Source organism: Mrakia frigida (assembly GCF_051309035.1).
Source record: "Mrakia frigida strain ATCC 22029 unplaced genomic scaffold BDY24scaffold_1, whole genome shotgun sequence".
In the NCBI taxonomy this organism is placed as follows: domain Eukaryota; kingdom Fungi; phylum Basidiomycota; class Tremellomycetes; order Cystofilobasidiales; family Mrakiaceae; genus Mrakia; species Mrakia frigida.
The window spans coordinates 1340537-1365957 of record NW_027481280.1 but is presented as its reverse complement, the minus strand read 5'-3'; the positions used below and the strand labels follow the sequence as shown (position 1 = coordinate 1365957).

The 25421-nt window shown below is 54.4% G+C and overlaps 9 protein-coding genes across 9 annotated transcripts; 5 read left to right on the top strand and 4 right to left on the bottom strand.

Moving 5' to 3' along the window:
* Positions 1–19: 19 nt before the first annotated feature.
* Positions 20–2527, bottom strand: BDY24DRAFT_374547 (Gtr1/RagA G protein conserved region-domain-containing protein). Its single transcript, XM_076638436.1, has 10 exons — positions 2472–2527; positions 2224–2344; positions 2023–2047; positions 1903–1936; positions 1703–1805; positions 1187–1600; positions 718–1079; positions 466–596; positions 291–375; positions 20–181 (listed from the first exon to the last, which is right to left on the bottom strand). Exons 2-10 carry the CDS (start codon positions 2245–2247, stop codon positions 73–75), a joined length of 1287 nt encoding a protein of 428 aa, XP_076501403.1. The 5' UTR covers positions 2248–2344; positions 2472–2527; the 3' UTR covers positions 20–72.
* An 84-nt stretch (positions 2528–2611) lies between these two features.
* Positions 2612–3968, top strand: RRP46 (exosome non-catalytic core subunit RRP46). Its single transcript, XM_076637632.1, has 4 exons — positions 2612–2802; positions 3010–3123; positions 3219–3688; positions 3802–3968. Exons 1-4 carry the CDS (start codon positions 2682–2684, stop codon positions 3946–3948), a joined length of 852 nt encoding a protein of 283 aa, XP_076501402.1. The 5' UTR covers positions 2612–2681; the 3' UTR covers positions 3949–3968.
* A 170-nt stretch (positions 3969–4138) lies between these two features.
* Positions 4139–5984, bottom strand: BDY24DRAFT_13575 (uncharacterized protein). Its single transcript, XM_076636041.1, has 3 exons — positions 5086–5984; positions 4606–4979; positions 4139–4513 (listed from the first exon to the last, which is right to left on the bottom strand). Exons 1-3 carry the CDS (start codon positions 5789–5791, stop codon positions 4259–4261), a joined length of 1335 nt encoding a protein of 444 aa, XP_076501401.1. The 5' UTR covers positions 5792–5984; the 3' UTR covers positions 4139–4258.
* A 34-nt stretch (positions 5985–6018) lies between these two features.
* Positions 6019–7011, top strand: BDY24DRAFT_13572 (uncharacterized protein). Its single transcript, XM_076636039.1, has 3 exons — positions 6019–6517; positions 6585–6611; positions 6680–7011. The coding sequence occupies exons 1-3, from the start codon at positions 6156–6158 to the stop codon at positions 6909–6911; spliced, it is 621 nt and encodes a 206-aa protein (XP_076501400.1). The 5' UTR covers positions 6019–6155; the 3' UTR covers positions 6912–7011.
* Positions 7012–8735: 1724 nt separating this feature from the next.
* Positions 8736–17092, top strand: CCH1 (calcium channel protein CCH1). Its single transcript, XM_076638435.1, has 37 exons — positions 8736–8885; positions 8960–9752; positions 9834–9972; positions 10075–10329; positions 10406–10428; positions 10494–10546; positions 10608–10715; positions 10810–11000; positions 11072–11294; positions 11373–11400; positions 11480–11508; positions 11570–11639; positions 11713–11829; positions 11902–11977; positions 12050–12309; positions 12379–12557; positions 12631–12815; positions 12885–13208; positions 13282–13453; positions 13522–13540; positions 13615–13839; positions 13905–13978; positions 14050–14166; positions 14240–14297; positions 14361–14473; positions 14545–14654; positions 14733–14771; positions 14833–14965; positions 15029–15224; positions 15300–15331; positions 15462–15682; positions 15758–15840; positions 15914–16204; positions 16281–16467; positions 16542–16764; positions 16854–16918; positions 16987–17092. Exons 1-37 carry the CDS (start codon positions 8767–8769, stop codon positions 17010–17012), a joined length of 5556 nt encoding a protein of 1851 aa, XP_076501399.1. The 5' UTR covers positions 8736–8766; the 3' UTR covers positions 17013–17092.
* Positions 17093–17181: 89 nt separating this feature from the next.
* BDY24DRAFT_374531 (uncharacterized protein) lies at positions 17182–17692 on the top strand. Its single transcript, XM_076638434.1, has 3 exons — positions 17182–17244; positions 17307–17484; positions 17561–17692. The coding sequence occupies exons 1-3, from the start codon at positions 17207–17209 to the stop codon at positions 17603–17605; spliced, it is 261 nt and encodes an 86-aa protein (XP_076501398.1). The 5' UTR covers positions 17182–17206; the 3' UTR covers positions 17606–17692.
* Positions 17693–18039: 347 nt separating this feature from the next.
* BDY24DRAFT_432550 (Zn(II)2Cys6 transcription factor domain-containing protein) lies at positions 18040–21525 on the bottom strand. Its single transcript, XM_076644086.1, has 12 exons — positions 21364–21525; positions 21247–21269; positions 20564–21182; positions 19740–20477; positions 19500–19654; positions 19369–19429; positions 19240–19282; positions 19124–19162; positions 19031–19048; positions 18888–18900; positions 18743–18752; positions 18040–18650 (listed from the first exon to the last, which is right to left on the bottom strand). The coding sequence occupies exons 1-12, from the start codon at positions 21459–21461 to the stop codon at positions 18443–18445; spliced, it is 2025 nt and encodes a 674-aa protein (XP_076501397.1). The 5' UTR covers positions 21462–21525; the 3' UTR covers positions 18040–18442.
* Positions 21526–21601: 76 nt separating this feature from the next.
* Positions 21602–23408, top strand: CDC123 (cell proliferation protein CDC123). Its single transcript, XM_076638433.1, has 5 exons — positions 21602–21727; positions 21815–21969; positions 22042–22496; positions 22622–22750; positions 22852–23408. The coding sequence occupies exons 1-5, from the start codon at positions 21656–21658 to the stop codon at positions 23340–23342; spliced, it is 1302 nt and encodes a 433-aa protein (XP_076501396.1). The 5' UTR covers positions 21602–21655; the 3' UTR covers positions 23343–23408.
* Positions 23409–24186: 778 nt separating this feature from the next.
* On the bottom strand, positions 24187–25295 carry BDY24DRAFT_374522 (uncharacterized protein). The gene is made up of 6 exons (XM_076638432.1): positions 25205–25295; positions 25017–25082; positions 24841–24943; positions 24666–24737; positions 24424–24566; positions 24187–24310 (listed from the first exon to the last, which is right to left on the bottom strand). The coding sequence occupies exons 1-6, from the start codon at positions 25268–25270 to the stop codon at positions 24218–24220; spliced, it is 543 nt and encodes a 180-aa protein (XP_076501395.1). The 5' UTR covers positions 25271–25295; the 3' UTR covers positions 24187–24217.
* Positions 25296–25421: the final 126 nt, after the last annotated feature.

Genomic DNA, 25421 nt, shown 5'->3' with positions numbered 1-25421 from the left:
CAGAAACAACCAACACAAATGATCGTCATGTCATGATATTCGAAGCGCAGGCACGCTCAAACGAAAGTAAATCTATCCCTCCAACGAAACCGCCTCGGTCGCACCCTCCAACCCTAAACCGGTTGCCTTTGAAGCCTCCGGCTCGTACTGGTAGTTGATCGCTGGGTCGACGGCGCAGATCCTGGAGGTCGAATGGGCAAGGGGGGAGGGGGCAAAGGGAAGGAGTCAGCGAGTGAAAGAACAAGGAGGGAAGAAAGGGAAGGACGCGACGAGACGAGACGAAGACTCACGGGCATCGACGCTTGACCGTCCCCGTCGAGAGTTCCTCGAAGTGTTCTTTGGCAATTCGGATGCAGTCGAGAAGGTGGTTGGCGTCTGCAGGTGCGAACGAAGCGAAAGAAAGAAAGAGACGTCAGAAAAAAACGTGGGAAGGAAGGGAAGGGAACGACGCGACGACCACCTCACCTGCTCTCAGATCGTTGGAGATGACGAGACAGTAGGTGTTGGACGTGAAGGCTTCGATGGATATCGAGCAGTTGGGGAGATCAACCTGCCAGTTGATGATGGATCCATAGTAGACTGTTGAGTCGTCGCCGCTGAACGGAAACAAGGGAGAGAGAGAGAAACGAAGGTCAGTTCGACGCGGTCCTTCCTTCTCCCGAGCGAGCGAGAGACAAAACAAAGAAGAACGGAAGAAAAGTCTTCTGACTGACTCACTTCTGCAAAAAGATCCTAAAACTCTTGATCATCTCACTGATCTTCTCGAACCGCTTCGAGTCTCCCACGTCCACCTCTGTCTCCTCCCACACTCCTCCTCCCTCGGCGTGATGATCCTCTCCCCAATCCATCCCTCCACTGTCCCCATCGGCCGTCACCAGAGCTTTTGGTTTGGGACGACGAAGCTTCCCTCCTGGACCCTGCACTCGAGCGGGGAGGGGACGAGATCGTGCTACGACGAGAAAGGTTTGGCGTTCGAACAGGACGGCTTCGGTTGCTGAAGAGATTTCTCGAAGTCGAGTCAGGTGGGAGCTAAGGAGGGAGGAGTTAGGGATGAGGGTTCGGATGATGGTTGACCAGGCCTGAGGACGAAACGAAGGGGAGGGAGTCAGCGACGCGTCGAACGAGCGAAGGGACGCGGGCTCATCCTCGAGAGTACAAAAAGGAGAAAGGTGATAGATAGACTTACTTTGTACAAACTCTCATCCCAAATACTCGTTCCAAAAGCCTTACACCTCCCTCCAACCCTCTCCCTCGCTCTCATCAACAGATCCTCACTCTTCTCCTTCTCGATCCTCGCTCGATCCTCCTTCTCCTCCAGATCCATCTTGTGCACCAGCACGTACACTCCAGGCTTCTTCCCTCCTCCCCCCCCAGCTCCTCCTGCACCAGTGGAAGCTCCACCTTCCCCAGAAGGCGGCGCGTCCTCGTCGACGGAGAACTCTCGCAAGCCGTCGAGGACGGATTCGAAGTAGGCGACGTCCTTGTCCCATTCGGTGGATTTGGTGTCGAAGACGTAGATGAGGAGAGCGACGTTCTTGAAGATGTTGGAGCGTTGGGTGGCGAGGTAGTTGTCCATGTAGGATTGTTGACCTCCGCAGTCCTAGAAGATGGGAGAGGCGAACGAACGAACGAACGAGGAGGAAAGAGGTGAGCAAACGAGGAGGAGATGACTCGAGAGGAGGTCGGTAGGGCGAGAACGCACCCAGATGTTCAGACTGAGACTTCCGAGGAGTCGAACGTTGGAAGATTCGACGTCGAGGGTGGCACCTAGACGTTGAGTGTCTGAGGGGGAGTAGTTGGCGGAGCTGAACAAGAGGAAGGAGAGAGTCGGGTCAGCTCGACGAACGATGGAAAGTATAAGGCCTCATTCCCTCAACTGGATACAGACGAGATGAAACGTACAAGATGACCTGTCTCATCGATGTCTTCCCACTACCTGTATACCGAAGAAGCAAGAGCTCAGAATCAGCTCGAAGCGAACGAGAACGAAGGAGAAAAGGGACGAGGTGAGCTCGGACTGACCCGACCTTCCCATCAAGAGTACTTTCTGTCGATGGAAGATCCAAACGAAAGTCAGTCCAGCTGCCCAGATCGAGAAGATATCTGGCGCTTCTTCTTCCTCTGGGTCGGCATGCACTCTATTGAGAGAGTGCAGAGGCGGGAGCGCGAGGGAGGAAGGGAGGGGAGGGGAGGGGAGGGAAGATGGAACGGATCGAAACGAACCTGTCTCTTCTGCTTGGGAGCCATGCTTGATTAGATTTGCCGATGGAAGGGAGGAGAGAAGCTTTATCGGCTTAATGAAGAGAGAAGGATGGTTTTAGGAGGGCGGACTTGATGGAGGGATCTACAGAGAAAGGAAGGAAGGCAAGGGAGGGGAGGGGAGGAGGTCAGCACGACAAAAGAGCTTCGTTGCTCCTTCGTCTTGAGCTTGATTGGGAAAGAAACAGCGTGGAGAGGAAGAGAAGACTCACAGAAAGGAGATCGCTGAAAAACACTGGGCGAGAAGGAAAGGGATGCTCGTTGTTGGGGATCAACAAAGGGATCTCGTTCGAGCTCACCTCCTCAAGGCCGTTTTTGTAATCGAACACGCCCCATTAACAAACTGATTTCGAGCTGACCCTCGACCTCCTTCCTTCCCTCAACCCACGACACCCTCCCTCCCTCCTCCTTCTTTCTCAAACATGGACACCTCTGAATCCACCCTCCTCCGAGCCGACGGCCGCTCACCTGTAGATCAACGAGAGTTTACCGTTCGTTTCGGAACTCTCGCTAGAGCAGATGGAAGTGCACGAGTCTCGATGGGTGAGTACGAGCTTCCTTCCACCTCTCTCTTGCCTCGAGGAAGCTTTTCGCGAGCTTGTTTCTTCCTCGAGAGCATCCTTGTACCTCCCCAAAACTCTACGTCGAGGATTCACACTTGAACGCGCACTTCCAAGCTCGTTCAAGCTCATTCCAAAGCTGACCTTTGCCTCTCTCCTTCCTTCCCTCCTCCTTTCGTTCTTCTCTCAGGTCCCACGACGCTCGTCGCTTCCTTCTCTGGTCCTATAGAAGTTCGAATCCGAGATGAACGCTTAGACCGAGCCACTCTCGAAGTCTCTCATCGCCCCTTAGACGGGATGGCAGGTTCGTTCGCTTCTTCCTTCTCGCGACGAGCTCGTTTCAAAAACCCTCCCGAGCTCACCACCTCTTCCCTTCTTTCCTCCTCTCCTCTCTCTCAGGCATCCCTTCCAAATCTCTCTCGACCACCCTGCTCACGTCGCTCTCCCCTCTCCTTCAACTTCACTCCCACCCTCGTTCCCTCCTCCTGCTCACGCTCCAATCCCTCTCGGCTCCTCCTCTGCCCACCCTCCCTACGCTCTCCTCCCCTCCACCAACGCTCGTCCTCCCGTCCATCCCGCTCTCAACGCAAGCTCTCGCACTCACCGCAGCGAGTTTAGCAGCCATGGACGCGTCCAGCGTGGGCATGCTCGGGCTTGGAGTAGGAGCGTGCGTGGTCGTGAGTGAGCAGGGGAACTGGGTCGTCGATCCAGACTGGGAGGAGGAAAGAACGGCGAAGGCGACGTTTGGCGTTGGATGGGCGTTCGGAGCCGGGTTGGGAGTGAAGAGTAGTCCGGATGGAGGCGAGGGCGCGAGGAAGGGAGAGGAGGTCGTTTGGTTTCAAGCCGAGGGCGAGTTTGACGAAGAGGAGGTGAGTTCTGCGACGCGTCTTTCTTTGTTGCTAGTTTTTCGAAGAGAACATATCGGCGGATCCAATTGAGCTAGCTGACCTCGTTGCGGTTTCTTGTGTCTGCGCTCGATCAGATCTCTCAAGCTCTGGAACTCTCCCTAGTAGCGGCTCGACAAACTCTCGCTCTCATTCGGTCCAAGGTCGAGCTGGCGTTCTTGGAGTCTGCGTCTACGCCGGTGGAGGTGGACGGCGAGGAGGGAGGAGAAGCTATGGAGATATGATGAGTTTTCTTATCTTTACCATCTCTTTGACTCGAAAGGTCCTCGACGAAAGAAAGACGCGTCAACTCCAAAACGCGTCCTTTTTTGTCTTCTCTCTCTCTCTCTCTCTCAACGGTCCCAAACCTGCATCAATCCTTCCCCTTCTCCTTCTCCCCCCACCCAACGATCCTCCCTCCCTTCCTCCCCTCCCCTCTACCCTTCAACCCCCCTCTCGATCCCAACCGACTCAACTCCCTCAGCTCTTCCCTCGTCCCCTCCTTCTCCAACCAACCGTCCACCGCCTTCTCGATCAGAGGCTTCAGCTCGATCCCTAGCTCGAACGCTTCCAGAGTTGGTTCCGTCGAAGGAGAGCGAAGGAGGAGGTGACGAGGATGAGGACAGTTGGATCGGGGTTCGAACGAGGTGGGTTTCCGGTGGAAGGGGTTCGGGGAGGAGAGGATGCTTTGGGAAGAACAAGGGAGGGAAGCGTTAGAGTTGGAGTTGGAGAGAGAGAGTGGAGAGAGAAAGATACAAACGCTGGAACGGTGGACATGGAGCTGGGAAGGAGGACGGGGCATTTCCTGATCTGCGGAGCGAGAGAAACACGACGCGATCAGCCTAGACGATCAAGTCAACCGCAAACGAGAGAAAAAAGCGAAAGCGAAACCGTGGACTCACCTTTTCCCTACTATCCTCAATCAGAACCAACACCTCCTCCCCGTCCGCTCTGTACCTCGCTGCCCAGAACGGTAGATACAGCGGAACGCAATCGAACCTCTCCAGCTCGAGGTCTCCCACTCTGGTTCTCTCGTCGAGGTCGACCATGTGGATCCGGTGCGTCGTAGAGCTGGAGGAGGAGGTGAGTTCGAGGGAAGGAGCGTTCATTCGGAGGAGGTCGAGGAGGGGGAGAGGGGAGAGGTCGAAGGGGATGGGTTCGACGGGGAAGGTGTCGTGGACGAGATCGGTGGAAGGGTTGAAGAGTTTGAGGGTCGGAGGGAGCTCGGAGAGGAGAGGAGTGCAGGTTACGTGGTAGAGGATGGGACTGGAAGTTCCTGCAAAACAGAGAACGAAGGCGGAAACAACGAAAGAGAACGAAAGTCAGAAAGTGACGCGTCGCGAGAGGAACCCAAACGGCGAAAGAGAAAAGATCGACCGAACCAGGAAAGAAAAACCTCTCCGTCTCCATCGAAACCACCTTCAACTCCACCTGTCCGCCCTCCTTCTCCCTCTCCACCCCAATCTCCATCTTTGCGCTCACCGCCCAGCCAGGAAGATAAATCGCATCCAACCTGGTCAACTCCAACTCCTTGACGGCGTCCTTCTTTCCCGTTCTTGACACCCAGGCGTCTCTGACCCTCTGCCAGTTCCCCGAAGGAGCGAAATAGGCTTGATTGAACTGGAACTCTCTGGCAGCTTCTACGCGGGAGTGAAGGAAGGGGAGGACGTGGATTTGGGAGAGGGAGGGGAGGAAGGAGGTCGGTCGGTTTCGAGGGAGCGGAGGAGGTGGGAAGGAGATTCGGGGAGGTGAAGAAGTTAAGGAGGTGTTGGAGAAGGAGCGGTATGTAGAGGTTTGACTGCGAGAGGGTGGACGGAAAGCATGGCGAGGAGGAGATAAAGGGAGGGAGGAGGAGGAGATGGCGGGGAGGGAAGCGGAGCTTGGGGACGTCGATAGAGGTCGAAAAAGGGATGAAGATTTGCTGAGTATCCGACCACGGATCGAAGGAGAGGCAAGCAACATCCCGGTCTGGTCGAAAAGCCCTTTTTTTGATGCTGGCGGTTTGAGGAAGGCAAAAGCGAAAAGGAAGGAAGGGTCGAGCTCATCGATTTCGGACCGAGTTGACCTCCCTTCCCTCCCGACTTCCATCCTCCCTCAGAGCTTCTCTTTTCGATCTACAATGTCCCTGATCCAGCACGTCGTGTCAACTGTTGACTGTGCTTACGGGATCCAGAGTATGTCCTTTTTTTGAGACTTGGTGGCTGCTACAGGAAGGAAGGTCGACGAGTTGACCTTCTCCTCCTGCTTTCCTCCCTCCCTTTCAGTTGACGGCCTCTCCTTCTTCTACGGTATGCGGAGGTCTCTGTCTGAATTTCATTCCAGTCTAGCGCTGACTTCTTTTCTCTCCGTTTGCTTTCAAAATTAGCCTGCAAAGCCTACTACTCGTACAAACCTCTCCTCGAGTTCCTCGCCCTCACTCGACGTCGACTTGAAAACGGCCAACTCTTCCTCGATGGATCCTCCTCTCCCTCACCTCGACTCCCCATCCTCGACCTACCCAACGAACTCTCGCACGAGATCTTCGAGCTCGTCTTCGAATCGCTCATCGAGGACCAAAAACTCAAGGTCCTCGATCGATTGGGACTCTGCCCTCACGCTGGTGTCTGCGAACTCGTCGCCTTCCATCAAAAGTTCCCGTGCGAACCAGAATACGTTGGCTACCAGGTCCAGGCTTGCCCGTGCACAAGCTGCGCTCAGTGGAGGAGAGATGAGAGAGATGTCGTTCGAGGAGGGGGAGAGAGGAGTCTGTCTGGTCGATTGCGGGACTGGGGAGGAGTGTTGCTCGAACACCTCTGGGGATCATTACTCGACAATGTACGGCGAGACGTCGGTCGACTCATGCTGCACGAACTTGGCTGATCTTCGATCGTTGGTGATGCAGGAGGTCTTCTCTGAGGCAGAAGGAGAGGTGAGCTCGACGTTTGCGGTCACTGTCCCGTCTCCCTCTGACCAAACTCCCCTCTCTTCCTCCCTTAGATCTTCCAAGTCGTCACCGAGTTCGACCTCTCGGTCCTCGCCTACCCAACCATCGTGCCTCCCTTCTCCACCGACCACGAGGAGTACCTTCCCGCCGCTCCCTACCTTCATCCCATCGTCGCTCTTCCTCATGTCGGGACTCGATATTCGCACAGGATGTCACCGTACACTGCAGGTCTGGCGAAGGGAGAACGAAGCTCCGAGACCACTCGCTCGTGCAGGTTCCCGATGAGCCTCGACCGTCGGAGGAGGAGTTGGGGAGGTTCCAGTCGCTCGCGTTGGCTTTGAGGTTGGTTGGAGCAGGGGAGGATGCGAAGGAGGCTTTCAAACCGTCTATGTTGATCGTTCAGAGTCTTCAGGTCACCAACTCGGAGGAGACGTACTTCTAGCCTCGATGGTCATGATCCGATTCTTCGCCTTTCTCTTTTCGACGCGTCGCGAGTCCCCTTGATGTGACGTCGAGGACGAGCTTCGAGACACAGCTCTTCGGTAATGTTGTTGGCGATGTTGGAAGAGACTGAAACTATATTGGAGACTCGGTTCTTGAGAGAGAGAGACCGCTGAAGCTTTTCGAGAGGCGGGAAGAGACGGGCGGGCTGAAGCGACGCGTCTCGTTCCTCCTCTTTCAATTTTACCAGCTCTTTGTATTCTGCTTCGATGACTCTCCCGACATCACTGCTAGCATGGCCTCTCTTCTACGTCGCTTTCTGAATATTCCCCTCACAAACATCGAGACCGGCACGGACTGCGTCGAACGGAAATCGGTGAGCTCGACCTCCCCTTCCCTTCCTTCTTTCCCTCTCCAACCCACGACCTTCCTTCTTGCTTCTTGTACCTTGGAGAGCGAACCAACACATCTTTCCCCTTCGTCCTCAGGATGTCGAATCCCAATCAATCCTTCTCCTCCTCCTTCCGCTCCAGAACGCCCTCGCCCGGTGGCCGCCTTCCTTCCGCCTCTCCAGCCGCATCGCCTCTCGCCATCAACACCTCCATCGCCAGTCCCTCCCAGATGGCGCGAAGACTCTCTTGGTCGAGAAGGCTCTCCTCTGCATCAGCTGGAGAGCAGCTAGGCGACGAAGGGACCGCTCCTCATCATCGAGCGAGGTCGGGAGGAGGTTTCGACGTCGTTCCCCTCTCCCCTTCTCCTTCACATCTTCTCCCAACCGAGGATCACGACGACCACCTCGACGACCCTCTGCAACGCCACGGATCTTATCCAGGAGGAGCAAGGTATTCAGGAGGTCCCATCGAATTCCCTCCCACTGGACTCTCCTCCTCATACAACCAGGATCCTCACAATCACCTCGCCAGCCTTCATCCCTCGACCGCCTCCCAAGAGGGTCTTCTCGTCCACGACCCTTCCACCACCTCCTTCCACTCCACCTCCTCATCAGAAGACGAGTTCGACGACGATCGTATACGGCTCACCACCGCTTCCTCTTCACCTTACAACAACCTCAACACCTCCTCCTCCCTTCACCCAAACGACCCCTCGTCCTCGTACCAAACTCCCCCTCGTCGCCCTTCCTTCGATACTCCCTCCTCTTCAGCCCTCCCCTCAAGAGCTTCCAGGAAATCCTACTCCGCCAACGCCAACTCCTCCCCTATTTCCCTTCGAAGCTCAGCGACCCTTCGGGCAGTCAGGAGGAGCATCAGGAGCGTCTCGCTCCGAGTCGTGAACTTCAACGCGACGGGACTGGAGGAGCAGACGGGAGCGAGAGGGGGTGGAGCTCTTCCTGGATCCGTCAGGATACCAGATGAGGATGAGGACGACGAGGACGACGATAGGGATCGGAGGTCGTCTTCGTCTGGAGGAAGAGGAGATGCCAGCCGTGGCTCGAGAGGATCAGGCGTCGAGGACGAGATTGTCGTCGATACGGGTCAGGCGATGCGGATGCGAGGAGCTTTGGTGGGGAAGTCTTTAGGGTTGTTTGGGTCGGACAGTAGAGTCAGGAGAGCTTGTTGGACGGTGTTGAAGTTCAAGTGAGCTCTCACGATCTTTCCTCGACCCTTTCTCGACGCGTCTCTGATTTGCCTCCTTCCTTCTTGCTTCCAGGTGGACCGAGCCCTTCGTCCTTCTTTGCATCATGGCGAACGTCGTCGTCTTGACCATCCAAGGAGCTCATCCTTTGAAATCTCCCCGCCCGAGTGGTTGGTTCAACAGCTGGGAGGATTGTCTTCTCTTCGCCCTCTTCGTTTTCTTCACGTGAGCTTCTTTCTACCTTTCCTCCACCGAAGACCTCCACTAACCATCCGGTTCTTTATGTTGATTGTTCAAAGGCTTGAAATGTTCGCTAGAATCATCGTCTCCGGTCTGATCCTCGATCCCTACACCGCCGCTTCCCTCGCCTCGTCGGCATCGAACACCCTCCACTCCTCTTCGAATCAGCAACCTCCTCCCTCCAACCTCAATTCCTCAACAAATACCTCCGTTGGAATTCCCATGGCTGATCGCTCGACGACGACGAGCAAGCTTCGGAACGCCAGGGTCAAGATCTCCGCCGTGATGGCTCTCTCCGGATCCAAGTCGTCAATGAGCTCGAGGACGCTCGTCGGGAAGGATGTGGACGGTTGGAAGGACGGAGAAGAGTACGAGGACCCATACGACAGTGAGGAGGACGAAGGAGACGACGGGATGTTCACGATAGCTCCTCTGGCGTCGGAGACCGACTCGAAACCAACCACGTACCCTCCCAAACCTCTTCGCCCACGGCAACACTCGGCTCCTCCTCCCTCCCTTCACTCCTCTCGAAGCCAATTCTCCTCCTCATCCTCCAAACCTCGCGACAACGACTTCCACCCCGACGTTCTCCCTCCCTCCTCGCTCACCTTCGGTCACGAACTCCCCTTCCAAGTTTCTCTCGACAAGCAGCGTCGGATCCACTCCCTCGGTCGACCGTACCTTCGAACCAGCTGGCATCGACTCGATATCGTCGCCATCATCTCGTTCTGGATCATGTTTGGGTTGTCGGTGTCGGGCCAGGAATCGACGGCGGACAGACACGTTTTCATCTTCCGAGCCCTCAGCATTCTGCGAGCTGGAAGGCTGCTGTTGATCAGTAGCGGAACGGCGGTGAGCTCTCCCTTTCCCTTGGTGATATCTCTATCCGTTCAACACTCGCTGAAGTCGGTCTACTTTCCCTCATCGATGAAGACGATCCTCCATTCCCTGAAGCGCGCAGGTCCTCTCCTCATCAACGTTTCGTTCTTCGTCCTCTTCGCCATGGTCCTCTTCTCCATCATCGGAGTGCAGTCCTTCCAAGGTTCCTTTCGTCGGAGCTGCTACCTCGTCGGTTCGTGACTTCTGTCTCTCTCTAGATCGCCGTTTGTTTTGCGCGTCCATCGAATCTGACGCGTCTTCCCTCCTTCCTCCCTCCCTCTCTTGCTTTCCTCAGATCCAACCAACCTCAACGCCGACTCGATCGTCTCCCTCGGAACCCCTTGTGGAGGATGGTACGACCCCAGCACCGATGCGAATCGAGGCTTCTTCTCCATCAACTCCCTCAACGGGTCTCAGCTCGGGGATGCGAAGGGATTCATCTGCCCGGGACCGAACCAGATGTGCTTGCAAGGAGACTCGAACCTCAAAGTCGGTCAGAGCTTCGATAACGTCTTGGCGGCTGCGCAGCAGGTTGTGATCATCGCTTCAGGTGAGTTCGAAGAGAGGACGAGGGCGAGGGAAGTCGAACGAAACGGTTGTTGAGCCGCTCTCCTTTTTCTTTTCAGCGAACACGTGGACTCCCGTCATGGTGAGCGTCTACTCCTTTCTGTACTTCCCCACGAGCTGATTAATCTCACCGTCGTCTCTTCGAAGTACACTACCATCGACGCCGACGGTTATCTTTCGTCCCTCTTCTTCATTTTTGGGTCCGTCCCAGAGCTCTTTCGTTCCAAGAAACCGTTGCTGACCTTCCTTTCCTTCTCACAGAATCATCGTTCTGTTCTTCTGGTTATCTCAGCTGGCCGTGGCGGTGGTAGTGAATATATTTGGAGACATACGGGCAGAGACGAAGAAATCCGCGTTTGGAGCATCGTCGTGAGTCGTTTGATTTCCTTGCTTCTTCGTGATTCCTTGCTTCTTCGTGGCCTAGCAAGAGGTCTGAGCTGACGATCTCACGTCGGCTCTACAGATCGGAACCTCTCATCAGCGCTCTCGGAGAGGACTGGATCGTCCCGGAGTCTCGAAAACGCAAGACCTTCGCTCGCCTTCGCACGTTCTACGAAAAAACGAACCTCTTCTGGGTCGCCCTGATCCTCGGAAGTCTTGTCGCTCAGTCGACTCTCTCAGCTTCAAGCTCGGATGGTCATATTGCTCTTCTCAGTGAGTCTTCAAAGAAATAGAAGAGCCGGAGCCAAACTAAACTTTCCCTCCCTCCGTCTCGCCTCCATCAGACAACCTCGAGCGAGGTTTTTCGGTCGCCTTCGATATCGAGATCATCCTTCGATTCCTCACTACCCTCCCCGACTGGAAGACGTTCTTCGCCGATCCGAGGAACGATTTCGATCTCGTTCTCGCCCTCGTCTCGACCATCATCCAGGTCCCCGTTATCCTCGAGAGCGAGGCTCACGGATGGTTGACGATCTTCCCTCTAGCGAGGTGGTATCGTGTTATCCTGTGAGTTGTACCGGCTTCTCAGCAGGTTTCACGCCGAAGCGACGCTCACTCGCTCCTCTCGTTTTCTTCACCTCTCAGCGAAATTCCTCGCATGAGGCCTCTTCTGGTCAGCGCTCTTCCGTCGTCTCGTTTCTTTTATAAGCTCTCTCGGTATCTGACTCTCGCTCTTCTTCGTGTCTTCGCAGCTCGCTGTCTTCGGAAGCGTGGCTGGTCTGTGAGGGCTTCCTCTTCCCTTTCTCACTCGAACGCGTCGCTGACGCTTTCTGCTTTTCTAGCCTCAACATGACCCTGTTCCTGCTCCTGATGAACCTACTGGCTGCTCTGCTTGCTATCCAGCTCTTCCAAGTTCGCATCATCCCCCTTCTTCCCTTTGCTCAAACCCTCGCTGACCTTCTCCTTCCCTCCCTTCTTTCCTCAGGGCAACATCGTTCAAGACGGAGAGACAACCATCATCTTCGATCAGATCTACAACTCGTTCCTAGGAATGTACCAGATCTTCTCGAGTGAGAACTGGACGGATCCCCTCTATTCAGCGGTGCGTCTCTTGAAACCGAATCGAAATCGGCCGACGAACTGACGCGACTGCCTTGCTCTCCCGACCTTCAAGCTCGAGGCCGAGTTCCCCTTCCACCAAGGCGTTATTGGGGGTCTTTTCCTTTGTGGATGGCTCATGTTTTCGAACTGTTCGTCGTCTTCTTTCTGGCCCTCTTCTTTCGCTCGATGACGCTGAACTTGACCGTCTCCCCTCTGTCCAGTCATTCTCCTCCAACTCTTCATCGCCGTCATCCAAGAGAACTTTTCGGTCGCCGAGGAACTCAAACGGAAACAGCAGATCGAAGCCTTCATCAAGAAGACTCAGCCAAAAACCTCTCACTCTTCGTGGCTCGACCGATGGAATCCCTATCGACTCCTCAAAGCCAAGCCGAGAGCCATCGCCGTTCAAAATCTTCCTCCGAACCTCGTCCTTCCCTTGAAGAAGTCTATAGTGCGAGAGTTCTCGGATGCAGGAGCTGGAGTGAGTTCTCGACCGGTTCCCATCCGCGCAGCCTTCAACTGATCCGTCTTTTCCCTTCCCTCTTACAAGCGCTCGGATCGAGCTCTCTCCGACTTCGAGAAGACTGGAGAGGAGGGGATCGTCTCGTTCATCAAGAGGACGATGAAGATCGACACTTTCAAGTCAGAGCATCTCCCGATGAACGAGCTGAAGTCGGATCGAGTCAGAGAAGAGGGGACTTCAGCGACGCAGGACGTTGATCGGCAGTTGTGAGCCTTGAAATGTTTCCAGGTTTGCTCTTCTTCGTCCGCTGACCGAACCTCTTTACTTTGCTTCATTAAGCGAGTTCCTCACCTCGACAGGAAACATGGCGGGTCGAGAGGAGCACACCGACTCGATCATCGAACGACGCGCGATGCAAGCCGATTTCATTGCCTCGCACCCCAGCTACGACCGATCTCTGTGGATCTTCAGCCAGGAGAACCCTCTCAGGAGATTTTGCCAGCTTCTCGTTCCTCCAGCCGACGGTGAGTGACGAATCTAGTCGGAAACCGAAGGAGAGACGAAGCTGAACTCTTCTTCCCTACCTCCTCAAGGCGAGCGCATCTTCGGACGTCCTGCTTCCCCTACTTTGAGCTTCTTCTTCAAGATGGTCATCTACGTAGCCGTTCTAGCAAGTGTCGCCATCGCTGCCGTCGCTACTCCACTCTATCGGAAGGGCTACTACTCGGAACACGGTCTCGTTCGAGGGACGTGGTTTGACGTCGCCGAAATCTCACTCGGAGCCGTCTTCGTTCTCGAGTTCCTCATCAAAGTCATCGCCGACGGATTTATCTTCGCTCCGAACGCGTACCTGCACTCGATTTGGAACATCTTGGACTTCTTGATGCTCGTCGCCTTACTTGTCAACACCAGCACGAGCGAGTCTTCCCTTTCTCTTTTCCTTTCCTTCTTGGCTTTTTAGATCTGACTCTCCTTCTTAATCATCTTCAGGCCTGATCTACTTGGGAGGACTCAGTCGTTTCACTCGGTCGCTGAAGGCAGTACGGTCGTTCCGTTTGATCACTCTGGCCTCCCGACTGAGGGAAACTTTCTACTCGACCTTCCTCGTCGGAGCTGGAAGGATTCTGGATGCGTCCATGCTGGTTATTCTGTATATGATACCGTCAGTCGCTTCCCACTCTCAAACTCTTCGAATCGTCTCAGCTGCTGACTCTGTTTCGAATACAACAGGTACGCCGTTTGGGGAGTCGTGCGTCCGAATTCGTTCGCTTTTCACTTTCGAGGAGCCTATCGTTGATCCTAGGTCTTCTTTTTTCAACACAGAACATCTTCCGAGGTCGCCTCTTCGGCTGTAACGACGATAGCGTTTTCGGGAAGGCGGACTGTATCGGATTCTTCGTTTCAACACCAGTCGACGGCGTCGGTTCCGGCTTTCCAGTCCCTCGTACCTGGACCAACCCAACCGATCCTAGCATCTGGTCTTTCGATAACTTCCGAGAATCGCTCCTCATTCTCTTCGAGGTCGTCTCGCTCGAAGGCTGGATAGACGTTCGTTTCGTTTCCCCTGTCCCTTCTCAGTCTCACCTTCTGACCTCTCTCCTTTTAATGTTCAGGTCATGGCTTCCCTGATGAACATCACAGACCTTGATCAACAACCGAGCATCAATGCATCGAGCTGGAACGCCCTGTTCGTCTGACTCTTTCCCTTCTAATCTCAATCCTCCTCCCGTCGGCTGACCCGCCTTCCTTTCCAAATAGTTTCATGGTTTTCTACAACCTGTTTGGAGCCGTCATTATCCTTACCCTCTTCGTCTCCATCATCATTCAAAACTTCTCTACTCGATCCGGCGCGGCTTTACTTACCACAGAGCAACGGCGAGCTTCTTTCTTCCGCTCAGGTCTGCGGCGCGTTGGTCTAACGTTCCTTCTCTCTTTCTATTTCGAACAGACAATGGGTCGACCTGAAGAAAACCATCTACCGTCAAGCTCCCGCCAAGCGTCCAAAGGTGAGTAATCAGTCTCGTTCGTCTTCGTCGAACAAAGCTGACTCGAGTGTGCTTGCTTTTTAGACGCGTCCCGATTCTCGATTCAAATCGTGGTGCTTCGACAGGGCTGCTCAGAAGCATGGCTGGTGGACTAAGATGATGACGGTCCTCTACTGCCTCCACGTAGTCATCCTCGCGTGAGTGAATCTTCTCGTTTGTGCTCGACGTTCGTCCTCCCGCTGACTCCTGCTCTTCTTCATCTCTCCAGAACTCAATCGTTCGAAAACACTCGTAAAGGAAGTGTTGCCGAGACTACTCGAGACTCCATCTTCCTAGGATTTATCGCGATCTATACCTTCGATCTGTCGATTCGAGCGTGTGAGCTTCCCTCTTTCGTCCGAATTTTCGTCCGAATTCGGCCTTCTCAAGCTGACTGGGTCTTCCTTCTCTTCTCAGATGGACTGGGCTGGCGTAGCTTCAAGGCGAACGGATGGAGTGAGTAGCTCGATATCTTTTCGATGGACCGAAGCTGACTGTTGAACTTCCTCCTCCTCAGACTGGTTCGACCTCATCGTCATCACTGGGTCTCTCGCCACCACCGTTCCCGTCCTCTTTGGTCTCGAAACCTCAGCCCTCGTCCAACTTCAGCGTCTCTTTCTCTGCTCCATCGCCCTCAAGCTCATCCAAAAGTGAGCCTGGCTCTGCTTCTCCAGTCTACGAGGGGCTGACCTCACTCTGCCTTTCTTCTCCAGACTCAACTCCCTCAACCAGCTCTTCAAGACCGCCGTCGCTTCCCTCCCCATCATCGGAAACATCTTTGCTCTCTGGCTAGTCTTCTTCTTCGTCTGGTCAATCATGGACATCGAAGTGTTCGGCTTGACGAAGTGGGGTCGAAACGCAACGTCGAGTGCGAATTTCCGTGACTTCCTCAATTCTCTCATCCATCTGGTTCGTCCTTTTCGTCTGTTTCACTCTCGACTTGAAGTTAGGTCAAACAAGACTGACCTTCGACTGAACCTACAGGCTTTCATGTCGACCGGAGAGGGCTGGAACGCGTGAGTAGTCTCTCGAGAGATGCAAGAAGGGGAGAGACGCGTCGCGTTTCTCTTCGTCTCTTCTTCAACCCGATCTTCCCTTCGAGCTGAGCCTCTAGCTGACATCCCCACTTTTCCTTTTTCTGCTTAGCTACATGCACGACTATACGGTCGCTTACCCCAGCTGTACTGAGAGCGACAACTACCTCGAATCGGACTGTGGCTCTGAGGGATTCGCCTTCGCTCTTTTCATCAGCTGGGACGTCCTCTCGCAGTTCCTGCTGGTCAACATGTTGACAGGAGTGGTCGTCGAGTCTTTCTCCTACGTGTTCCGGTTCCCTGGGAAGGCATCTCTCACCCGAGAGGAGATCCGTCAGTCTCGTCCTCTGCTCCATCTCTTCCTACGAACGTCAGCCTACCTCCAATCTTCGTTCTTTTTCTCCGAAGGTTCCTTCAAGAAGACGTGGGCTGAGTTCGATCGAGATCGTACTGGGTATCTTCGTCGAGATCAAACCGTACCCTTCTTCGCCGTCAGTCCCTTTCCTTTTTTACCCCCTCTGCTCTTCGAACCTCCACTAAACCTCGCCTTCGATGATCCCACAGAGACTCTCGGGTGTGCTCGAAGTTCGCCCTTACCCTCGAGAAGTGTCTCTCGCCAACCTTCTCAAACTCGCATCACCCGAAGCAGGGGACGACTCGCCCTCCATCGTTCACGGTTCGTCTCACTCGGTCGACGTTCGAAAGCTCTCCAAGGCCCTGGATCTCGTCAACATTCCGGAGATTCGAAGGAGGCGACATCTCTACAACCGGATCTACCACGAAGCTTCGATCTCGGACGAAGGAGGAGGGAAGGGAATCAGCTTCACGTCGATGTTGCTCCTCATCAGTCACTATGTACGCTCGTCCTCGCTTCTTCCATCCCTTCAAAGAACGCACTCTGATCATCGATTGTCCTCTTTCAACCCGCCAGCGCCTCATTAACGACGACGATGCCCTTCTGCTCGAGGATCTTCTTCGCCGACGCGTGAAGACCGACTTCGTTACGGATCTCGTCAACTTGGATCGTGTTCACGGCATCCTCCGAACCCTTTACTGGCGAAGACGATTCCTGGCCAGTCGCGACGAACGGCGTCGCACCCTTCAGGCTCAGACCGACGGTACGTTTCTTAACCTCCCACTCGACGCGTCGAACACTCTCTTGACTTTGATTTTTCGCCTCTCCTTTCTCTAGGTATGCCTTCCATCGTCCTTGACCCAACTCCCTCTCTCACTCTCGACATCACAGCCCTCGAAGGCATCAGCTCCGCTCCCAACTCTCCCACTGGCTCCCCTTTCAACCCTCGTTCCTCCCTCGCAACGCCGGATCAGAGCTTTTCCTCTCCCTCGAGAGACCACAAGAGGAGAGTCAGCGATATCAGCATGCTCTCGATGAGAAGTGCTAGTCCTGAGGGCAGGTGAGTCCCGGATTCTCTGCGGAAACTCGAGGAGGAGAAGGAGACGACGCGTCCCTCGGATCTGATGTCTTCTTGTTTTCTCTCCGCAGCCCAAGGAACACGATGGAAACCGATCGAGAAATTCTCGCAAGCATGGAGAAGAGTGTCTGGGGAGGTATGTCCCAGCTCGGCTCTCAATTCTTCGGAACGACTCGCTGACTTCATCGCTCTTGCTTCTCAAAGACATGATGGACTCGGACGACGAGTGATTCGCACCTTTTCTCGCTTCTGCATACCCACTTTACGACTCTATACCTTAACGAACTGTATACCCTACCCTTATGAATCTGTCTTTTTCCTTGCGTCGGTTAGTAACCTCGCCGAAAGCCACGGACTCGTTTGGCTTCCTCTGCCGGTTTCGCTTCTTTCCCTCGACCACCATCATCTCGTTTTCAGCCCAAAAATGGCCGTTCCTCCTTTCACCCTCGCTTCAGCTCACTCGTGGGTGTCCCGTCTCTTCTTTCTACAGTCTCGTCGCGGTCTGACCATCCGTTTCCGAGCAGAAAAGTCCAAGCTGCCGCCAAAGCTTGGAACTCGCAACTCCCGTCCAAGATTGCTCTCGCCTACACTCCTGACTCCGTCTGGAGGAACCGAGATCAGTTCGTTCGAGGCAGAGATGAGATCTTCTCGTTCTTGGAGAAGAAATGGGAAAAGGAGAAGAACTACACTCTAAGGAAAGAGGTGAGTCGACGGCGTCGTTTCGACAGGAAGATGACTCGACGCAACCATCACTGACTGCTTCCTCTCCCCCCGTCAGCTCTTCGCTTTCAATGATAACAAAATTGCTGTGCAGTTCTGGTAAGAGTCATTTCGGTGTGGGTACGAAGGGAGCAGTGAGAGGGTGAGTTGAGCTCGGGAGGGAGAGGAGAGATGTGATGAAGTTCGTGCGCTCGCTTTTCTCGCAGGAAGACGGGTAGCTCGATAGGCTTTGTAAGGACTGATTTATATACAAGTCCGACACGGCTTCTACTGTTCGAGCGAACGCCCCTCTTGCGAGGGTTCCCGAAACGACGACGTCGCGTCGGTTCCCCTCGTCTCGACCCCGTTCTTCTCTTCTTTTGGGGAGCTAGAAAGAATGAATACACCTCTATACAATCGTGTCTGAAGCAGACTCGACTTACAGGGCCTCAGATGCCCTCGTATTCGCTCGGAATCAGAACCGCGACGCGTCCCATCCCCCTCCCTCCCCTCCTCGCCCCCTTCTCCTCTCCTCCCTGCTTCTCTCAAACTGCATCAAGCGGAGGCCAGATTCATTACAGATCGTTACGCTAAAGGGGGGTATCCAAAGCCAGAAGAACGAAAAGAGAGAGAGAGCGAGAGAGAACGAGCCAAGAAGAAGAAGAGCTGCTTCGACGAAAAACTAGACTACACGAGAGAGAAGAAAAGCTATACAACCGATGCTTCGAAAGAAGCTGTACAGTCAAAGGTAAGGAAAGAGAAAAACGTCCGATTCCAAGAAAGGCGATGATAGCCAAAGCAAGAAAAGCAGAAACTGACGAAACGAAAACGAAACGAAACACGAAACGAACACACCCAACTCCCCCCTTCCTCCCCTTCCCTTCCCCTCACATCACTCTTTCTTCCCTTCCAAGCACAACTCCATCCCTCCTCCACTACCCAACACACCTCCTCCAGCGGCCTAGGCGATCTCCAAAAAGTTGCCCATCACGACCACGGGAACCCCCCACGAATCCCTCTGGACCGTGAACGAGAAGCAGCAGGGGATCTCGACCTTGCGTTTGGTTGACGAGGACGATTTGGAGGAGGATTTTCGACCTCCGGGAGGAGTGAGGAGACGCGTTGGGGCGGAGAGGGTGCAGGTTGTGAGGACTGCTTTGCGGGTTCGACTGAGAAGACGAGGGGAGGACGAGGGAAAGGAGATTGGTGGTTAGTAACGAGCAGGCCGGAGCGAGGGGTAGGAAGAGAAAGGTGAACTCACTCGAAGCCGACTGTGAAGTCAAGAAGGAAGGAAGGAAGGAAGGAAGGGAGGGAAGGAAGGAAAGGCGACGCGTCAATTTACGTCGTTCTTCTTGAAACAGACAGGACGAGAAAGAACGAGCGTGGAAAGCCAATGAAACACATACCTTGGAAGTATTGCTATGACCAAGCCAAGAAAACGGAGATCGGACCGAAAGAAAAGAGTCAGCTTAAACTGTCATGGGCGAAGGAAGCGAGAAGGCCGAGGTTTGGTTTCTCGACTCGACGACCAAAGGGACGATGAACGAACCTCCCAGAAATTCACGGCCTGGGAGTTAGCGAGAAGGAAGGTGAGTCAGTAAATAGGAAGGAGGGAAGAAGGTGTACAAGAAAAGAAACTCACAGAGTCTTCCTTCATGAGCTCGTAGATCCCGACCTTCCCCTGGGAGGATGAAAACGATGAAGACGCGTGAGTTTCGTTTTGGGACGCGACGAGGAAGTGTGAGAGATGAAACTTACGTCTCGGAACCAGTCAATGTGGACTCCGATGAGGTTGGCGAACCTTCGAGAGGAAGAGATGAAGGCGTTAGGTTGAAAGCTTCGACGAAAGGTGGAAAGGGAGAAAGGAGGACGCGTCTCGACACTCACTCGACGTTGGCCTTGAAGATCTCTCCCGTTCTCCTCCACAAACAACTCGGCGTCTTCACCACTGCAACATCGACAACCAAGGGAAGTCAGTCGACGAAAGAAAGACGCGTAGAAGGAGCAGCGAGACGAACCGTTGAGCACCCTGTCGTAATTCAACAACATCCTCTGAAACGACTCCTCCACCAGCACCTTGTCCTCCTTCGTCAACCCAGCCAGGATGGCCCTCACCGTCGGTCGAAAGATCGATAGAGGGCTGTGGATCCGAGTCGACGAGGCGGTCGAGACACTGAAGGAGAGAAAGGGAAGTTCAGCCTTCTGTTCAACAAACGCGTGCCAAGGTCGAAGGTTCAGAGAAGGATTGCAAGACTCACTTCTCCCTCATCCAGTCATCCAGCTTGGCCCAACCTCGTTCCCAGTCCCACCCTTCCTCCGCTTTGGCGAGTTCCGAGCTCTCGTACTTGGCCTGAAGGATCTCAGCGAACGATTTGACCGGTGGAGCGAGAGCGGAAGGGATGGGGAGTTGCGAGTATTGGATGAGCTGCTGCTGGTTCTGAGGTTGGAGGGATTGCTGCTGTTGGAGTAGAGGGTGGTGGAGAGGGTAAGGGCTGAGCTGGGAGTGATGGGAGTGGTTGGAGTGGCCTGAGGACGAGGAGGGAGCGGGAGCGGGAACGGGGAGGGGAGTCGGAGCTTGATGAGGAGGAGGCTGTAACGGAGCTGGGTAGCGGATCTGCGGTTGTTGTTGCTGCTGATGGTTCGAGGAAGAGGAGGAGTTGGAAGTAGGTGCAGGTGGTGGTGGTAGTAGGGGAGACTGAAGCGGAGGGAACGACGTTTTCGAGTTTGGGTTGACGGTGGGATGAGGGAAGGTCGAGGGTAGACGAGCCTTGTAGGATTCGAAGAGAGCCATGAGCTGACTGTGACGTTGATCCAGAGGATCGTGTTGGAAGCCATTGGTGAATCCTGGAGTGGGAGGGTTGCTGATACCGTTCGAAGGAGATTGGACGGCGCCGTTGTTGAGGAACGGGAAGGGAGAGAACGAGTTGCCGCCTGAAGGGGAAGGTTGGTTCGAAGCTGACGCTGAGATAGGGAGGTCCAGAGAATCCAAGAAACCGCTGGGGAGGATTTAAGAAGACCGAGGACAGAACATATGAGTGCGAGTTAAAGCCGAAAGGGAGGCAAGGGAAGGAGAAAAGCTCACCTCAAGCTGCCCCACTCATCGCCTCCCTTCCCAAACATCTCTGCCAGACCTTCGATTCCTGCCTGATCCATTCCATGCCCTCCTAACCCGTTCATATTCGCATCTTCCATCCCCGTCCAAGTTCTCGGCGATGTGATGGGCGTGGTCTCGAGAGGCGTTGGCGCGAGAGCGAGAGGGATCCGCTGAGGGTAGTAGGCCGAGGGAGGGTGAGCGAACGTCTGATGGGGAGGAGGATGCTGCTGAGGAGGAGGCTGAAGCGGACCTGGAGTAGGAGGGAGAGGAGGGATGGAGGGTTCTGACGTTGGAGGGACGTGTTGAATATTTGGTCCGGCGAAGTAGAAATCTGAGGGAGGAGGATGGGGAACCGAAGTCGGAGCGGGGAAGATTGTCGAGGAGGAAGACGAGTCGAAAGATTCGTAGGACGAGTGCGAGCCAGAGTTGGAAGGGGAGACGTTCGGGACGGGTTGTTGAATTTTGACCTTGAGAGGATCTGCGTTGGCAGGAATCGGTTGAGGAAGAGGAGGAGCGACGGTGGAGGAGGAAGAGGAAGGACCAGATTGACCGTCCTCGATGCACAAATGAGCGATGCCTCGTCGAGTACATCGTTCGCAAGGTCGATCTGTAGGAAAACAAGGTCAGAGATCAAGAAACAAAAGGTCCCTGAGAGTCTAGTCTCTACTGACCAGACGAGCAGTTCATATGGGATCTGCGGGCGAAAAAGAGACGAGGGAGGAAGAAGGAGTTCAATCAGCTCTCTTCTCAGTCGTCTGCCCTTTGTTCTGGCTGTTCGGAACACTCACCGTTTGCAGTAAAGACATGCTACGTTGACCTTTCTCTTCTTGGCCTCTTTGGCTGTCGAAGCGGATCTCTTCCGAGTAGGAGCTGAAGAATCCGACATGGTGGTTGAAGGTCAAGAGGAGAAACAAAAGGGAGAGAAGAGACCGAGGCTAACGCAACTCGTTTCAAGGGAGTGTCCCCGCCCGCCGATCTTTTCGATTTCTGGTCCCAAAGTTGATCAACTTCATAACCACCACGCAGACTCTACCTATACCCTCATACGGACTCGCTCCTACTCGCCTGAAATCTTCCGAGATGCCTATCGCCCTTCCAAGCTCATCTTCCGGCTCTTGCCCAGTCGTTCCTCCCCTTCTCCGATCCACCGTCGTTCGTCCTGCTTCTTCTTTTTCTCCGCTCTTCATTTAGGTTTTCTTCTTGAACCTCAAACTGATCTGTCTTCTTCTACTTCATTAGCAAGCCTGTCGCTTCTCTGAATGGTACCCTTCCTTCAAACGGAATTCCATCCGAGGCGTCGTCTACAAGTTTGGGAAGGAGGAAGAGCTCACGTTGCGAGCTTGGTTCGAAGAGGACGGGATGAGATTGCCTACTGAGGTAGTAGAGGACGACGAGTGAGCACCAGAGTCGATGTCGTATCTTCTTCCTGTATCCACAAGCTGACCTCGTCTTTCTTCCTTGCCCAGATCCCAGCTCTCCGACTCCTCAGACGAGGACGAAGAAGAATCGTCGAGCTCCTCCTCCTCCTCCTCTTCTTCCTGCCCACCATCTCACTCCTTTCCCTCCTTCACAACCCTCATCACCTCCACTCTCCTCCTCTACCCCATCTTCCCCAAGATCAACAACCTAGCCCCTCAAGACGCTCAATGGATCCTCCCTTTATCCCAACCTCTCAAATGCACGACCATCCAGGACGTCTACCTCGCTCTCAAGGCTTCCGCCCTCACTGCCGTCGCCCTCGACGACCATCGAGACCTCTCGGGAGTGGACGAGGACGACGGGACGGTCGTGGAGGGCGTGGTGGAGGATCTGAGCGAAGAGCAGGAGGAAGGGGAGAGGGTCGAGGTGGTGTTGAAGAAGTGGTATGACTTGGAGAGGAGTAGGGAGTTTAGGTTGTTTGTGAGAGGGGAGGTTCTGCTTGGTGAGTACCAACCTTTTGCTTCTTGACGTTCAAGTTCGGTTCGACGGCTCAGGAGGAGAGGTGGCTGCTCGTTCTTCGACGAAAGGAAGGAGGAGACCAGAACTGATCGTTCCTTCGGGTTGCAGGCATCTCTCAACGAGATCCAAACCACTACCCTCATCTCCTCGTACCGGAAACACAGTCTAAGATCCGCTCGACACTGGTCAACTTCTTCGAATCGACGCTCAAGGGCAAGTTTGCTGGAGGACCGAATTGTTCGTCCCGTCTCGTTTCGTCGCGTTCTCTTCTTCCCTCCTCTCCCTTCCCTCTCCTTCCCTCAAGCTGACTCTCGCTTTGCGTCATCGCTTCTTAACAGATGTCCTGGACGTCTACATGTCCTCCTCTTTAACCGGAGCCCACCTCATCTCCATAGCACCCTACCACCCTTCCCTCACCTCGCCTCTCCTCTTCGGATCCTACTCTGCTCTTCATCAGCTCTACCTCTCCACCCTCAGTGATTTCACCCCACCAGCTCTCTCCACTCTCTCCCTCTTGGACGAACTATCCTCCGCTACCTCCTCGCCAACAAGAGGAGATGAGGAAGACGACGCGTCGCTCGAAACCATCGGCACCGACGCGCCTCTCACCCTTCCCGTCTTGCTCGTCATCGAGAGCCGTTCGCATCCGGCAGCAACAAGGAACTCCCCAGCTTGGCCAGCGTACCCTCAGGATGTAGTCAGCGTAGGATCAGGGAAGGACGTGGAGGAGTTCAAGAGGATCTGGGAAGGGGAGGTGAGGGAGGCGGCAAAGGAGGAGCAGGACGAGACGAAGACGAAGACGACGACGTCGCAAGAGGGATCTCCATGAACCTAGCTCATCACTGTTTCCTCGAGATCTCACTCAAACAAGTGCTCCATCAGAACTCAAGCAGGGGAGAGACGCGTCCTCGCAAGGCCTTGGGCGATTCGAGAGCCGCCGTCGGTTGCTTCTCTCTCCTTCTTTCGGACTTTTGCTCCCACTCTTGATGAAACGAAATTCATACAGCTGACTCGGAGCTCTCAATTGTGGCGCACGGAAGAAATTTCTCCTTGGTCTAGCTCTGTCCAGGCCCTAGCAAACCCGAAGCAAGACCAGAACACAAAAAAGAGGGATCGACGCGTTGGGATGACTTGCCGCCTCTTTGCTTTCTTCGGGCTGGAACGGAGATTGAAAGACCTCACATGACTGTGACTGCTGGGACGCTCATATTCTAGGATCCTGTACAAGAGGAGAGAGGGTCCGTGCCTTGCTCGCTTCCTTTCCTGTCGCACTTTGACCTGCCTGCTTTTTGGTTTCAGGAGCGACGTGTGAGCGGGAGCAGAACCAAGGAGGAAAGGATGGTTTGGTGCTGGGAAAGTAGAGGGGGGACGTGGAAGTCTCGTTTGAGATGATTGAGGTGAGGCTGAGTCTCGGAAAGTGGGTGAAAGTAGAGGAGAAGGGAAAAGAGTCGACGAGCGCCAGAAGCGCGTCGCGGTTTCTCGTTTGAACTTCTCTCAGTGTCACAGCCGCCGTTCACTACTGGTTCCTCTCTCGTTGAGCTCCTTCATTGCGATGGGCTAATAGAGCGCGCGGTCAACAGCTGGTCTGACTGGGAGGTGCGAAGCAACCTGCGGCAGCAGTTTGACCAGCGAACGGCTTTGCTCCCCTCCCTTCTGCAATGGAGACGAAGGGATCGAGAGACAATCATGACCATTTACTCTACGCTAAGATCCTACAGAAACAGGAGCATAGCTTCCTTGCCTCGTCTCACTCTCTTGACGACCGGTGGCACGAGCGGGAAGAGAAGCGATGGCGTCCTGTTCGAGAACGAAGGCAGACGAAACGCCGAAACAGGTCGAGAATCAGTTCCCTTCGATTCAAGGCGAACAGAAGAAGCTGCGTAAAAGTGTAGGAGGAGATCTGGACTCACCCTCCACCATCCTCCCTCAGTAAACTTCCTACTGTCCCACCCAGCTTGTTCGAGCTTGTTCTTGATGAAAGCGCTTCCGAGGAGACCTACAACCACGAAGAGGAAGCATGTTACGATGATTTGGTCGCGGGGTGAGTCTCGCTCTGTTAGTGGAGAGTGGGAAGAAGAACAGAAGAAGGGCACGACGCGTCAGATGGGACGAGAGAAAGAATAGGACGAGAAGAGAGAGGGGTTTCACTCACTGATGCATTTCGCTTCGACGTCCCCTTCCTTTCCAGTTCCGGTATCGAGATCGCCTGATCCTAAGCTTGCACCTGAGGGAGAGAGAAGAGAGGTCCAAGGGAGGGAGAACAGGGTGAGCTGGCGTTGACGCAGAGTTGGGTCGACCTCAAGATCGCTAGACGACCCCAGACGCACCTTTACAGATCTCCAGCTTTTGTTCGAGACAGAAGGACTTGGTACAAGAGAGACATGGATGTTTGCTGTCCGAGATCGAGGGTGGGAAGAGAGGGATGATGGTCTGAATGGACGGTGAGAAACGAAGGAGGTCAAGATGTTGCGAAGAAATGAAAGAAATATATAGATGTACGAACGCTATTGGTGAAGCAGCTGCATTTGCATAGCAGAGAAGAAGTAGAGCTCGCTGCTGAGGTGGATGGCTGCAAGGGGAGCGAACAAGAGGGAGGGAAGGAAGGAAGGGAAGGGAGGTGAGCTTCATCTTGAGTTCCTCAGTCTTCGTCTCCTCCGAGCCTCCTCCTGCATCCCTGGATTCGAAACTCACGAGGATAAAGAGTAGAGACAGCAAAGAGAAGGCGAATAGCCATATCGGTCCACTCCGGTAAAGCATATCCTGAAGGTTGAGTGACGGTTTGAGGCGAAGGAGAGAATCCGACTCCGGATTTGGGCTGAAAGGTTTGTGTGAGCTCGACCGTTTCTTTCCTTCAACCCTCTCCTCCTCCTTGCCTCAAAGGAGAAACCCCACTCTCTTCTCCTCCTCC

Excerpts from the sequence above, each read along its gene's own strand:
- CDC123 (XM_076638433.1), top strand. The coding sequence starts at position 21,656 with ATGCCTATCGCCCTTCCAAGCTCATCTTCCGGCTCTTGCCCAGTCGTT. Across the intron at positions 21,728-21,814 it reads CCCTTCTCCGATCCACCGTC|CAAGCCTGTCGCTTCTCTGA; the intron begins GTTCGTCCTGCT and ends CTACTTCATTAG. Across the intron at positions 21,970-22,041 it reads GAGGTAGTAGAGGACGACGA|ATCCCAGCTCTCCGACTCCT; the intron begins GTGAGCACCAGA and ends TTCCTTGCCCAG.
- BDY24DRAFT_13575 (XM_076636041.1), bottom strand. The coding sequence starts at position 5,791 with ATGGAAGTCGGGAGGGAAGGGAGGTCAACTCGGTCCGAAATCGATGAG. Across the intron at positions 4,980-5,085 it reads GGAGAGGTTTTTCTTTCCTG|GAACTTCCAGTCCCATCCTC; the intron begins GTTCGGTCGATC and ends TCTGTTTTGCAG. Across the intron at positions 4,514-4,605 it reads TTGAGGATAGTAGGGAAAAG|ATCAGGAAATGCCCCGTCCT; the intron begins GTGAGTCCACGG and ends CTCGCTCCGCAG.
- BDY24DRAFT_432550 (XM_076644086.1), bottom strand. The coding sequence starts at position 21,461 with ATGTCGGATTCTTCAGCTCCTACTCGGAAGAGATCCGCTTCGACAGCC. Across the intron at positions 21,270-21,363 it reads GCATGTCTTTACTGCAAACG|ATCCCATATGAACTGCTCGT; the intron begins GTGAGTGTTCCG and ends TTTCGCCCGCAG. Across the intron at positions 21,183-21,246 it reads CCATATGAACTGCTCGTCTG|ATCGACCTTGCGAACGATGT; the intron begins GTCAGTAGAGAC and ends GTTTTCCTACAG.
- RRP46 (XM_076637632.1), top strand. The coding sequence starts at position 2,682 with ATGGACACCTCTGAATCCACCCTCCTCCGAGCCGACGGCCGCTCACCT. Across the intron at positions 3,124-3,218 it reads CCCCTTAGACGGGATGGCAG|GCATCCCTTCCAAATCTCTC; the intron begins GTTCGTTCGCTT and ends CCTCTCTCTCAG. Across the intron at positions 3,689-3,801 it reads GCGAGTTTGACGAAGAGGAG|ATCTCTCAAGCTCTGGAACT; the intron begins GTGAGTTCTGCG and ends GCGCTCGATCAG.
- BDY24DRAFT_13572 (XM_076636039.1), top strand. The coding sequence starts at position 6,156 with ATGGATCCTCCTCTCCCTCACCTCGACTCCCCATCCTCGACCTACCCA. Across the intron at positions 6,518-6,584 it reads GGGGATCATTACTCGACAAT|GAGGTCTTCTCTGAGGCAGA; the intron begins GTACGGCGAGAC and ends TTGGTGATGCAG. Across the intron at positions 6,612-6,679 it reads TCTCTGAGGCAGAAGGAGAG|ATCTTCCAAGTCGTCACCGA; the intron begins GTGAGCTCGACG and ends TTCCTCCCTTAG.
- BDY24DRAFT_374531 (XM_076638434.1), top strand. The coding sequence starts at position 17,207 with ATGGCCGTTCCTCCTTTCACCCTCGCTTCAGCTCACTC. Across the intron at positions 17,245-17,306 it reads ACCCTCGCTTCAGCTCACTC|AAAAGTCCAAGCTGCCGCCA; the intron begins GTGGGTGTCCCG and ends GTTTCCGAGCAG. Across the intron at positions 17,485-17,560 it reads ACTACACTCTAAGGAAAGAG|CTCTTCGCTTTCAATGATAA; the intron begins GTGAGTCGACGG and ends TCCCCCCGTCAG.
- BDY24DRAFT_374547 (XM_076638436.1), bottom strand. The coding sequence starts at position 2,247 with ATGGCTCCCAAGCAGAAGAGACAG. Across the intron at positions 1,806-1,902 it reads TCGATGAGACAGGTCATCTT|CTCCGCCAACTACTCCCCCT; the intron begins GTACGTTTCATC and ends CCTCTTGTTCAG. Across the intron at positions 182-290 it reads ACGGTCAAGCGTCGATGCCC|GATCTGCGCCGTCGACCCAG; the intron begins GTGAGTCTTCGT and ends TTCGACCTCCAG.
- BDY24DRAFT_374522 (XM_076638432.1), bottom strand. The coding sequence starts at position 25,270 with ATGCTTTACCGGAGTGGACCGATATGGCTATTCGCCTTCTCTTTGCTG. Across the intron at positions 25,083-25,204 it reads TGTCTCTACTCTTTATCCTC|CCATCCACCTCAGCAGCGAG; the intron begins GTGAGTTTCGAA and ends CTCCCCTTGCAG. Across the intron at positions 24,944-25,016 it reads GCAGCTGCTTCACCAATAGC|ACCATCATCCCTCTCTTCCC; the intron begins GTTCGTACATCT and ends CCGTCCATTCAG.
- CCH1 (XM_076638435.1), top strand. The coding sequence starts at position 8,767 with ATGGCGAACGTCGTCGTCTTGACCATCCAAGGAGCTCATCCTTTGAAA. Across the intron at positions 12,310-12,378 it reads TCTCGGATGCAGGAGCTGGA|CGCTCGGATCGAGCTCTCTC; the intron begins GTGAGTTCTCGA and ends CCCTCTTACAAG. Across the intron at positions 14,167-14,239 it reads TTACTTACCACAGAGCAACG|ACAATGGGTCGACCTGAAGA; the intron begins GCGAGCTTCTTT and ends TATTTCGAACAG.